The sequence below is a fragment of the Peromyscus leucopus genome, chromosome 10, assembly GCF_004664715.2.
Source record: "Peromyscus leucopus breed LL Stock chromosome 10, UCI_PerLeu_2.1, whole genome shotgun sequence".
Lineage (NCBI taxonomy): Eukaryota > Metazoa > Chordata > Mammalia > Rodentia > Cricetidae > Peromyscus > Peromyscus leucopus.
In genome coordinates this window covers 86,135,350-86,148,369 of record NC_051071.1, presented here as the reverse complement: position 1 = coordinate 86,148,369, position 13,020 = coordinate 86,135,350, and the positions used below count along the sequence as shown (strand labels likewise).

The following is a 13,020-nucleotide window of genomic DNA, read 5'->3' as shown; positions in this document are numbered from 1 at the left end:
ACCTAAAATAGAAGAGCCATGCCGGGCAGTGGTGGTGCACGCCTTTAATCTCAGCACTCAAGAGGCAGAGCCAGGCGGGTCTCTGTGAGTTCGAGGCTAGCCTGGTCTACAGAGAGAGATCCATGACAGACACCAAAACTACACAGAGAAACCCTGTCTCGAAAAACAAAAACAAAAAGAAGAAGAAAAAGAGCCAAGGCAACTTTGAAAGAACAGAGCTAAAGGTCGTCCGGTGCTGGTTGTCGAAGTTCTTAGGAAGTCACTGTCATCAAGAGCATGTGGCACTGGAACAAAAGAGAATCACCACGGGCACAGGAGTCACCTTGCACATACATACTCAACTGTCTCAACAGCACTGTAAAGACAATGCAGGAGGTTGGGCTGCAATAACCACAAAACAGACCTCACAACACAGACAGAACCTAAGTAATGACGGGTCAAAGAATTCCTAAATTCCATAAAATCTCTAATCCTGGATTAGGTCCCAAAGACTTTTCTTAAATATGGCAACAAAAGCATGATCCATAGAAGAAAAAAGAAAACAAAATTTACTAAATGATTTTTGAAAGATGCTGCTAAGAGAATCAGAAGACGAGACAAAAACTAGGAGAGGGTACCTGTCAATCACACAGCTGGCGATGGCCTGACAGCTAGGACACATAAAAGACTCTCAGAGTTCAGTAAGAACAGTCAACAAGCACAAACCAGGAACAAATATTTCAGCAGACACTCTCTGCCAACAGTAACACACAGATGGCAGAGAAGCGCAAGGGGAGACGCTCAGCACCATCACTCACTAGGAGATGACAGTCACAGCCCGCAGTGACAGGAATGAGGCGCACCAACCGAGTCCCAGCGGGCGGAGGTGGGAGCACTGAGAGGCTAAGGCCAGTCTGGGCGACACAGAGACCCAAACGCACGCACACACGCACGCACGCACGCACGCACGCACACAAGTATATACACACTCACACACACATGCACACACACAAGTATACACACATGCATGTGCACGCGTGTGCGCATACACACACACACATGCAAACAAATATACACACACTCATACACACACACAAGTACACACACACACACACACTCGCGCGCGCACACGCACACACGCACACACGCATACACCACACTAGGTGCTGGAAACTGTGAAGTTCTGCCCCTGCATGCTGCTGGTGGGAATGTAAAAGAGGGTAACCGCTTCCAAAAACAACTTGCCAGTTTCTTGGAAAATGAAATGTATATTCTCCAGATGACCCTGCCATTTTATTCCTAGGCCCTTCCTCAAGACAGGTGCAAGGATATAGCCTACTGTACGTGGCCATCTGCATACACAGACTCATAGCAGCCGTATTTGTAGTAGTGCCACACAAGAGACAACCCCAAAGGCCCAGGTGAAACGGGCAGACTGTGTTTTCCATGCAGTGAAGTGCTCACTCTCCCTGTGAACTAGCGCTACACGGGATGTATGGGTGGAGCTTTAAAATAATCACACTAAATCAAAAGACCTGATACCCAGGTGTGGTGACATGCCTATAATCCTGGCTGTGGGGAGGTGGAGGCAGGGGGACCAGGGCTTCAAGGTCACAAAGCCAACTAGAGGCCAGCCTGAGTGACATTAGTTCCTCTCTAAAAAATTAAAAAATAGAGGGCCAGTTGAAATATGTATGTATATGTATATGTATGTGTATGTGTGTGTGTGTATGTGTATGTGTATGTGTATGTGTATGTGTATGTGTATGTGTATATGTATATGTATATATATAGCACTCCATTTGTGTAAAACCCCAGGAACTATATATAAACCTAACTTAGAGTGTTAGAAAGCACTGGGCACCGGGGATAGTGCGAGAACCACAAACAGGACAGAAGACAATGCTCACTATTTTAATTGTGGCGATGGCTACACAGGAAAAAATACATCAGAACTCCTCAGACTGTAGCTGCTCTGGATTGCTTGTCTCCCCCTCCCTCCTCCAGGTCATACCCTGCTGCTAACCTCCAATGTGAAAATACTGAGGTCACAGGGTGGAGACTGGAACCAGTTCATGACTGGAACTAATGCCCTCTCTCTACCACGTAGACAGCCAGTGCCTCCTGAAAATCTGAAGACAGCATCCTCACCCAGGACCACAGCAGCCACAGCGCCCATGTTGACCTCCAGCCTCCAGAACTGTGAGAAACAAATCCTGTTATTTAAGCTGGCCGGCCTGTGGCATTCTGTTACAGCAACTTGAACTAACAACACGGCATTCGAAATGTGTTCAACTTAGTGAGCATCACTGGAGAGTCTGAAAGGAACGGTCCAGACAGGGCTAAGGTTCTCCCCCACAGTGACCACTGAGAAGATCGGAACGAGGGCAGGACCAGGTAGTGAAGGATATGGTCCATTCAACATGGAGTCCCAAAGAGATGCCCCTGAGCCCACAGAGCTAAGCATGGTTTAGAGTTACACACAGATTAATCTCTCAGCCATCTGCGTCCTAAAGCCTGTGAACACATTATGTTACAGCGCAAGGGAGAAACACAGTGATGAAATTTGCCAAGGAACCAACCTTGAGATGGAGAGGTTATCCTGGACTATCCAGGTGGGTGACATACAATCCCAAGGGGAGAGAAGAAAAAGGAGGTATGAGAGCAGAAGTTAGTACAACGGGTTTTGAAAATGGAGGAAGGAGCCACAAGCCACTGTATGCAGGAAGACTGAGGAGGAGAAGGGGCCAGGAAACAGGACTTCCCTTCAGAAGCAGCCCGCGGACAGACACCCTGAGTTCAGTCCGTGAGGCTCATTTCAGGGAGAGGATTACAAAACCGCGAGACAGTGAGCTGCTGTTGTTTCAAGGCACAGTTTGTGGCGGCAGACACAGAAGTTATCAGAAACGAGACACCAAAAAGCGCCCGTAGTCCTATCTGCCAGAGAGAGAACCCCTCCAGCAACCTCCTCTCTGTCCAGTTTACCTGACTCAGTTCTCTGGCCTCTCCACCTGCCAGAGTTCCACCCACCAGGGCTTTGCTTGCACTTGAGGACTGGACATGCTGAGGGGCTGGTGATGGCCGTCTCTGTGACAGACGTGAGGAGGTCCAGCCTCCTGGGCGGCCACACCACTAATGCCATGGGCCGTATTCACATCCCACCCAATCTCAGGCCCTGTTCTAAGACGTCCCTGCAGTTCCAGCTCGCTGTAACCTTTCCCTGGAGACACGTCATTCTTAAAATTACACTATGTCTAATGGTGTCATTTATGTAAGTCTCAAGTCCCAAATTAGAACTAAGATCCCTTGAGGGGACAACGTAGAGAAACTCAGACAGCTGACTGGCTTCATTCAAATGCTAATATCCATTACGATAGCAAATGTGTGCTTTACCTGAGTTTTTATTAATGCTTCTCCAGAGACATCACCATTTTCTCATCACTACACTGTCAACAAACAAACAAACAAAAAAACCCAGTAAATCAACAAAGAATCACTAAACCTGCTCCTGGTACTCTCCCACTAGGATCCTGATTTGGGGGAGGGGGGGGCTCTGAACGAAGCACTGGGGACAATTAGGAGACTAGAATATGGATTTTTTTTAAATGGGTCTGTGTTGCCCAGACTTGTCCTGTACTCCTGGGCTTAGTGATCCTCCCATTTCAATCTCCCAACAACTAGTCGGAGGTATGCGTGTACGCCACTGTAACCAGCGACATGAGACGTGCTAATTTTTAAACTTGTAACAGTATCGTGACTATGCAGGAAGATGTCTTTAAGAGATTTAAGGCTTAGCTAGCCCGTTCATCCCAGTACTCGGGAGGCAGAGGCAAGAGGATCAGAGTTCAGGGTCATCCTTGCCACATAGCAAGTTCAAGGCCAGCCTGGGCTACTCAAGTCAGTGTCAGAAAGAAAGAAAAGATAGATGTGTGGTTCTGCTCACAGTGAGTGTCCAGCATATCTGTAACTCAGTTTCAAGCCATTCACCAATAAATATTTGCAAGCCCACATCACAGGGCAAAACAAACTTAGCAGACTATTTATAATTACTTAAAACTAAGGGCTAGATATTGACGATGAAAATTATGTGTAGATCTGGAGGAAGGTTTAAAACTAAACAATGCACTGTTTCAGGATGCAAACATATGTGGTGAATCCATCAGGAGAAAGAATAAGAAAAGTCACCCATGTAAAGGCTGGAAGGTGCCAGGCATCAATCCTGCATTTATTAAATGTAGTGCAAACAGTAGTGTGTGCAGAATTCCAGCGAGTGCCACATGCACTGGATCCACATGCACTGGATCCACATGCACTGGACTCCACATGTGCTGGACTCTACATGCACTGGACTCTACGCACACTGGATCCACATGCACTGGACCCCCATGAACTGGATCTACATGTGCTGGATCTACATGCACTGGATCCACATGCACTGGACCCCACATGCGCTGGACTCGCATGCACTGGACTCCACATTAGCTGGATCCACATGCGCTGGACTCACATGCACTGGACCCCACATGCACTGGACCCCACACACACTGAACTCCACAAGCACACCATCCCATACAGCTGCTAAAAGGCTCTACCTGCCAGTAAGTAGGTCAAAGAAAATATCTTATTTCCTCATCTGGATTTCTACATATTGAGATGAAATGCTAATTCCAAGATGAGCTTAATAAATATTTACTGCCCACAGCACCTCCATGTATTTGAAACGACCTACTTGGACCAGGAAAATGGCATGGCAGTGAGCCCTAATCTTAATGCCAACGGGTTCGGTGCCCTGTGGGCCAGGTGATGATGGAGTGAGATGAGCTTCAGTACCCCACACTGAGCGTGAGTCAGCCAACCAGGAGTCCTAACACACAAAAGGACAGCCACCACAGCCAGGAAGCAGCCTTCAGGTTCACAAAACATTTAAGATAGATTGGACTCTTCCATTCAGTGCATTTCAATGTTGTATTTTAAACAAAATTTAAAATTTTGGTAGTTCTGACAAACTCTTAAGCAGACATAACAATTACTAGAAGAATAAATCTGAGTCCCCTGTGGGTAAAAAATATATATATATTTTATATAGATCGAGACAACTAATGCCAGCACCCTTCAGGAATGACCCAAATGAACTGGTCCTCTGGGAGTTCAGGACACAGCACGGTGAGATCTGACCATAGGAGAGCAGAGCACACCAGTGCTGCAGCACAAGTCCATGCGCTGGCTGGTCTGAGATGCAGGGCTGCCCTGTCACCACCCCATGCCTCTCCACTAAGGGACGTGCCATTTAAAATCGCCCGTCTCGTGAAGGACTCCCAGCGATTTGCCTACCTGGGACTTTCTTCCACAGACAACCAGCAACCTTTGGTCATGTCTGTGTCAGCCAAGAAGGTGGCATCTCACCTGAGCCTTGCTTAGAGAGGCACGTAACCATCATTTTCCCACGGCACAAAACCAAATTAAGTCTCAGAGAGCTGGTAAAGATCCTGAATGGCCTGTTTCAACGCACTGAATTAAAATATTTTTAAGCAGAATTCTCAAACACAGAATAGTTGAGGGAAAACAGACACAGCCGACCCATGTATTTAGCTGAGTCGTCCGTCTATGACTATGTTTGTCTGTCTGACAAGAGTGCAGCTATGTCAATACATAAACACAGAGTAATGATCTCTGTTGTTGTCTATCAGTGTTTACAAGATCATTTCCTAGGACCACTCTAAACTGCCCCACCTCCTTCTGGCCAGGACGATCATCTTCCAGTAAACTGCCAAAGTGACCAACACAAAGGGAAAGGGAAGTGTGGGACATGTGTCCTCCAGAAACACAGGGTGACACGGTGCTAATGAGGACCCAGGAACACTTCACAAGGATGCCCCATAAATGTCACCACGATGGGACAGGAAGGGGCGGCGCTACTTGCACTGTTACGGTAAAGCAGGATTCTTGTCAAGAGAACCAATGGTTGTGGACCATAGTTAGCACTCCAAGAGCCAAGAGCATCGTCAATTAGTGAGGAGAGGCGGTCATGGAAAGGAAGGAAGCAAAGAGGCACTCGGTCTGGCCCACATGCCAGCCGGCTTCACCTAGAGAAGCACACTTGGCAAGAACCAATGGGAACAAGTCCGAGCCGCTGGAGACCAGCCCCTATGAATTCACAACACAGCAGGTAGACAAAAATAAAAGACCTGTAAAGTGTGAAAAAAATTAACTAAGTAAACAAAATGTCCCACCTTTCCCTGGTACAGTTATGACATGCACAAATATTGGTTGCTTGCATCAGAAAGTGTACTCTAGTGGAATAGATAATTTGTTATAGATAGCTGATAATATTTTGTGGGAAATTTCTCAAAATGATAAGATGAATTACTAAAAGTCAAGACCCAACACGTAAAACTTCATGCAGTAACACCAGGCTGCTCTTTAGAAATCCCAAATATTAAAAAAAAAAAAGACTTTTAAATGGCCAAGGACCAATCCTTACCTCCCCACAGCTTTCTGTCCACACATCCACAACTTTAGAACTGACTGTAGTGGCCTAGCTTATTCCTGAACACACTTGCTCAGGAAGGCCCTGATCCTCGGAGGACCTAGAGGGAGCGTTTCAATGACACATCGGCTGACAATCGGAAGTGCTGATGGGCAGAACATTCGGTTGAAAGATGCTGATCTTCCTCAATACCCTCCTGGCCGTCTCCACAACTCCACACATCTGTATTGCAGTTACCCATCATAAGCGAGTCTTCACATCGAGAGGCATCCCAGTTCTGTCACACCTGCTCTCCCGCTGCGGGGCACCAACTGCTTTTCCCCTCAGCTGTTACTCTGCACACACTGTAAGGAGCAAGTGAAAAAGCCCAGGACAGCCTCGGAACTGAGCCCCCTCACAAACATCAAATGCTGAGACTTACTTAACAACCATGCGGATTTGGTGCTAACAATCTGCACACATCTGTTAACCGCTTCCTGGTCATTTAATGTCCCCAGTCTTAAAAGGGAAACCACCAGTGTGTTCGGCTAAGCTCGTTTGTTTCTTAGATTCATGAGTGCTCACTGGTTCTAAGTCCCTGATGGACGAAGAAAGTGGAGGGCCCAAGGCAAACACCTGGATCTTTGCTCTTCTGCTTTTCAAAATGGTTCTGGACTCTATGTCTGCTTTTTTCCCTCAATGAAGAAGCGTCCGTCCGTCTTTGCTTCCCTGGTATATATGTACACTGCCCTGTGCTCTCCACTCATTCCTGCCCAGTGCTTAGGCCTCCTCACCCATGTCAGCACCTCATCTCTCTCTGACCTCTTTCTAAGAACACATCTCCCTCCACCGAAAACAACATCTTCCCTTATCCTTTTGTAACGAAAAAAAAAAATTTCATACAATATAGTTTAATCACATTTCCCCTCCCTCCATCCCTCCCAGTTCTTCCCCACCTCCCTAACCACCCAACTTTATGTTCTTTCCCTCTCTCTCAAAACAAAAAACCAAAGTGAAACAAGAAATCCACAAAACTACCACTGAGTTCATTCATTCTGTGTTGGCCAACAACTCCTGGACCTGGGGCCTGCCCGGGGATACGGTTGATACACCCAGTGACACTCTACTGGAGAGAGCTGATCTTCTCTTGGCAAGTAGGTATCCGATGCTGATAGTTTCCTGGTTAGGGGTAGGAGCCTGTGTCTACTTCCCCCCTCTCCATGCTGGGACCCCATGCGGCCTGGACCTGTGCCGGCTCTGTGCATGTGGCCTCGGTCTCCAGTGACTTCACACGTGCATAAGTCCTGCGGTGAGCCATCCATCCCCTCCGGCTCTTACAGTCTCTCCACCCCTTCTTCTGCTCAGCTCCCTGAGTCTGGAGGGCTGGTCCTCCTATCTTACAGCCCTACACTGTCACCTCCTCTCGCTTCCCTAGCACAGAGCCTGGTTTCCACTAAGATCTTTGGCTAACCCCTGGGTGTGTCTCGGCTGTATTCTAGAGCGCTACTGGGGACACCTTCCATGTCCCTCCTCTTTTTTTTTTTTTTAAAGATTTATTATGTGTACAGTGTTCTGTCTGCACATATCCCTATAGGCCAGAAGAGGGCGTCAGATCTCATTAGAGATGGTTGTGAGCCACCATGTGGTTGCTGAAAATTGAACTCAGGACCTTTGGAAGAGCAGTCAGTGCTCTTAACCTCTGAGCCATCTCTCCAGCCCCCCAGTCCCTCCTCTTTTAGCCTTCAGGATCTTCACCTTTGCTACTCTTTACATCCCTAACTCTTTTCTAACACGGGCCCTCTTTCCTCAGTCTTACCGTGACTTATGTCATGGTCCCACCACCACCTTTTGACAGAACGTGCTTTCTCTCCACTGTAGGACACCATCTCCCCGAGACTGACCACTGGCCCATCAATTCCCCTAGACAGCTCTGCAACACCCTCCTTTTCGGGGTCCCCCCTTCCAGCACTTTCTAGACCATTGCTCTTGAGCGATGCATGTCTCTGCAGAAGTTTCCGGTGGCAAGAGAGGTGTGGTGGTACACACACACACACACACACACACACACACACACAACCCCAGCACCAGAGAGGCAAAGACAAGAGGATGGTGGGTTCCAGCTCAGCCTGGACTACACAGAAAGAGCTACTTCAAAGGAAACCAGTAACCAAAGCAACAACAAAGCTCAGTGCAGCAGCTTCCCAGAGTCCATGGGTAAAGAGGAACATCACAGGCTGCAAGGCTGGCCAGCGCTCAACCCCACCTTCTAAACAGGCCGAGTTTATGCCCTGGGATTTCCAAACTAACTTCTGGGTTCTGTCCCTAGAACGCTGAGTCAAGAAGCAGTTCTGTATGCCTTTTGCCTAGAACACCCTGCCCTAACCCCTGCACTAACCCCTGCCCTAACCCCTGCACTAACCCCTGCCCTAACCCCAGTCCTAACCCCAGTCCTAACCCCTGCCCTAACCCTGTCCTAACCCCAGTCCTAACCCCTGCCCTAACCCTAGTCCACATGACTGAATTCCCAGGCATCTTGACTTCCTACTTCAACCCTCTTTAAAGCTTCTACATTCTCCAAGTAGAGTTCATTCAGGCCCGAGATGCTTACAAGGTCTTCACAGCTGTCTACTGAATCTAACCCACACAAGGCTCCAGGGTAGGGCTGGGCGAGGGGGTCCTTGTTCTCTGTCGGGTACTGCTTGGCCATTTCAAGTCCTGGTACATTCTCCTTGAGGTAAAGGAGCACTTTTTTTCACACGTTAATTCTCTGGGACACGGAGCTTTCTCTGGGCAGAAGTCTCGGGGTCCTGAACAATGGAAATGTCAACTTAACAATACGATTATAAAGGCTACAAAATGGCAAAGCTCGGGAGTGCATTTTAACAGCAGGATAGAAAGCACCTCCTCCACTTCTTGCATTAATTTCAAAAGGTTTTTTTTTTTTTCCTTCTTCTTGACTGGCTCTTGAACAGAACAGCACTTAAAGAGTTTCGATGGACCAAATATTAACCAGCCTCCAACAGGCAACTGATTTAAAAATAGCCCTTGACCTGGAAATATAGGTGTGTTCAAATACACACCCCGATAAGAAAGGACAGACAGAGGATACAGCTCAAGGCCTTAGAGCCTAGCGAGTCAAGGGCTCCTTGAGACAGGGATCTGGAAGTACAGCGACATTTCCGCACAGTTTGAACACGCTCACCCTCGTCTAAGAACTCATGACAGAACCAGTTACGGATGGACACACTTCATCTCGGAAAGCCACATCCACCAAAATCTCTATCAACGACAGCTAACAACACAGCACTCATACAGAAACACACAGGCCAGCGGAGTAAACAAGTCACCGAGGGAGATGCCGAGGACTCTAATGAGTCCAAGGACGCCACAGACGCCATTCCTATCTTAAATACACTATGGTGTTTGAAATGTAAGAAAATAAATTCAAAAGCTATTTTATGCACTGTTTCCCGTTTTCGGGGACATGCTTTGTCTTAATAAGAGCTCGTTAGCTTTCTCCAGTTAAAGAAGTCAACTTGAGGAGGCTGGTATTTCCTTGATTCCAAAGGATACCAGTGCTAAAACAAAATCCCAACCTAATTAATTCTATTTTTGGTCTAGTTTCCAAGGCAGTTTTCACAAAGGCTGTTCTTAGCCCACTGCATCCAGTTTTCAACCTTCCAGAGCCGGGAAATGCATTTTGTCTATTTCCTTGGCACATGTACTTCCCAGACTTCCCAGACTCTCACTTCATCCTCATGCCCCTCAAGAACAGGAAAGCAGCTGCCAACTCATTGAGTCTGAAGTTCGGATCCTAAAATCACCTTCCTATTTATTGCTTCCGTGTTATCTAAGCACAGATTTGTAACTCAAGCTCCATCAAGTTCATTAACATAAGTTTTGAGAGGAACAATCAGGCTGCAAGGGTTGTCTCAGACGTAGATGGGAAAGTTGGGTTCCAGTACCAAAACGCAGTGAGCTTGACCTTGGGCCATCCCAAGACAACTTGAGTAATTTGTTTGTTTGTTTGTTTTTTGATACCAGGGCCAGCGTTGAGCTTACTACAGAGCTAAGAACGATTTCCCTGCCTCCACCTCTCCCTATCCCCTAGTGCTGGGACTACGGGCAAACACCACCACACCCGATCTTCCACAAAAGAATTCTAAGAATGATTTCAAAAGTTTTGAGTTTCTCAAGCAGAGTGGAATTCTGTAAACATAAGCTTTTATAATAAATGCATTCTCTGGCCCAATTTCCCAATCTACCTATTTCATACGGTGATAAAACTGCAGGGTTTTTTTTCCTCCAAAAGTTCTTACTGGCACCAGTTTAGGAAACACACCTAAACTCTTGACACTTTGTAGCCTTAACTATAATAATGATACTACCTCTGCATGCAAGGTTAATCTATTTTAAAGGTGAGGGGTACACAAAGTCTGGAATTAGCCTGTTCGCTTAAATGAAAACCAGGGGTGGGACGACTACTGCCCTGAGTGCCAGGCACTCACGCGCTCCCGGTGCACGACAGCCTCAGCCCTCCGGAATCTATCTGCCCGGAAAAAGAACAGAGAAACGAAAGCGCAGCTTGGAGCAGCTCCAGAGCCCGTCTGCGTCAGGCTCCAATGACAGCCCGGAGCCCAAGGTGCCCGTCTTAAGTTTACTCCCAACTTTGTCGCCCTACCAAGGAAAGGAGAGAGAGGTGGCGGCCACAAGACAGCCGGGGCGCCCGCGGTGACGGGTTCCATCCCGACCCCGGAGCGGGGAGGAGTGGAAGGGGGGGATCGGGGGAAGAAGTCCCGGGAGGCGGGGTGGGGGACGGACACGCAGGACCCCCGCGGCACGCCCGCTCCGGGGGGCGCGGCCCCGGCCCCGCCCCACTCACTCACTCACTTTGTCGCTGGTGCTCTCGGTTTCGTGTCGCCGCCGGCCGCCTCTCCCTCGCGGGGTGGCGGCGTCCCCGCTCCCCCGGGGCCGGGGCAGCCCCCGCGGTGCCGCAGCTCCAGCATGTCCCGCTCCCGCGTCGCTGGGCTGGCGTCGTCTAGCGCCCCGCCACCGCGGAGCCGCGCCGGGTCACCCCGAGAACGGCATCAACGAGCGAGCGCTCGAGGCCGCCGCCGGCAGGGGTGCGGGCGGCGCGGGCGGCGCGGGCGGGCGAGAGGCGCGGGCGGGCGGGCGGGCGGGGACGCGGCGCCGTTGCCAGGTGCGCGGCTCCACGCACTGGCCCCAGAGGGCGGAGGAGCAGCCCGGCCCTCCTCGCGCCTGGCGAACCGCGCCACCCTGGCCGGCCCGCCCGCTCGCCGGCTCGCCCGCCCCACCTTCCTTCCCGCCGCCCCACCTTCCCGCCGCCCCGAGCTCCCGCAGCACGGTCACGCGCCGCAGGCCCCGCCCCTCGGCGCTGCACTGCGGTGCCCGAGGCCCCGCCCCGGGCGGTGACGTCAGGGCCCCGGCCCCGCCCCGCGCGCAGGTGGGGGCCCGGAAAGGTGCGCCCTGGGCGCACGGGACCCGGGCACGGGCCGGGGGCTGGAGGACCGGGAGGCGAGAACCAGGGACGGGAAGCCCTCGACGGCGCCGCCGACTCTTTCAAGGGACTCGGCCCAGCTAGAGACGCCGCGGCGTGGCGGAGCTTCGCAAGGCGTCCCCAAGCAGAAACTTGCTCGGCAGGACAGACCCGTCGGCTCCGCGTTCCAGCCCTTGCTTTGCCACCCCCGGTGCCTGGGGATGAGTTGGCTAATAGTTTCAGTGTCGTACCGAGGTTCTGTACCGGGGAAACTCGGGTGTTTGAATCTCACAACATGTTCGACCCTAGTAGGTCCCACCGAGAACCTTGGATGCCTTAGGGCGCCACCGCCAACCTTGTCTCTGAAAGACAAGGACCTTGGGACGCTAAAGCTGGAACAGGATGGACACATGATCTGCCTTAATTCCAGGCTAAATCCTGTTAGCAGGTGCTTAGTCTTCTTTACATGCGTCTGCTAGCTGGTTATTAAAGACAGGACACGCCTTCCGCGAAGGGTCAAAGGAGCACCTTCATTGTAACTAGTCAACAATCTCCCAGGTCATTACTGACAAGGTGAAAATGAGGAATATGTTGTTCTTAAATTCTAATAACTAGCCAGCAAAATTCAAACGTCAGAGGAAGACACAATGAGAAACAGATTGGCATTTCTTTGCCTGGCCCAACAGATCTTTAAAGCCGTCAAGTTCAGCTAGGGTTACCAGCTTCACTTTCCAAAAGTGTAGAGAAAGTATAATTTGTTCTTTGGAGGCAGGGTAGCAAAAATGATTGAGAAGGGTTGGAGAGGGCTCAGCGGGTAGAGACATCAGCCAAGCCTGAGGACTCAAGTTCAGTTCCCAAGCCCTGCCTACCTGGGGGAAGTAGAGAACTGCCTCCAGAAAGCTGACCACTGATCTCTCCATTTACACTCATACACGTAAATAAATATCACTTAAAACTAATGGAAGGTATGAGAATAAGTCCTGCAAGTGATATACATGTTATGTGTGTATATTTGGTTTTGGTTTCAGGGTTTGTTTTGTTTGTTTTTGTTTTGGTAAAAACAGAAGACCTCGAGTAA

The 13,020-nt window shown here is 49.6% G+C and overlaps 1 protein-coding gene across 1 annotated transcript in view; it reads right to left on the bottom strand.

Moving 5' to 3' along the window:
- Cds1 (CDP-diacylglycerol synthase 1) overlaps nucleotides 1–11,562 on the bottom strand; it is a 66,120-nt gene extending 54,558 nt beyond the window's left edge. Inside the window, 2 exon segments of the mRNA XM_028867281.2 lie at nucleotides 11,336–11,364; nucleotides 11,367–11,562. Coding sequence (XP_028723114.1) covers nucleotides 11,336–11,364; nucleotides 11,367–11,451 — 114 coding nt within the window. The 5' untranslated portion in view covers nucleotides 11,452–11,562.
- Nucleotides 11,563–13,020: the final 1,458 nt, after the last annotated feature.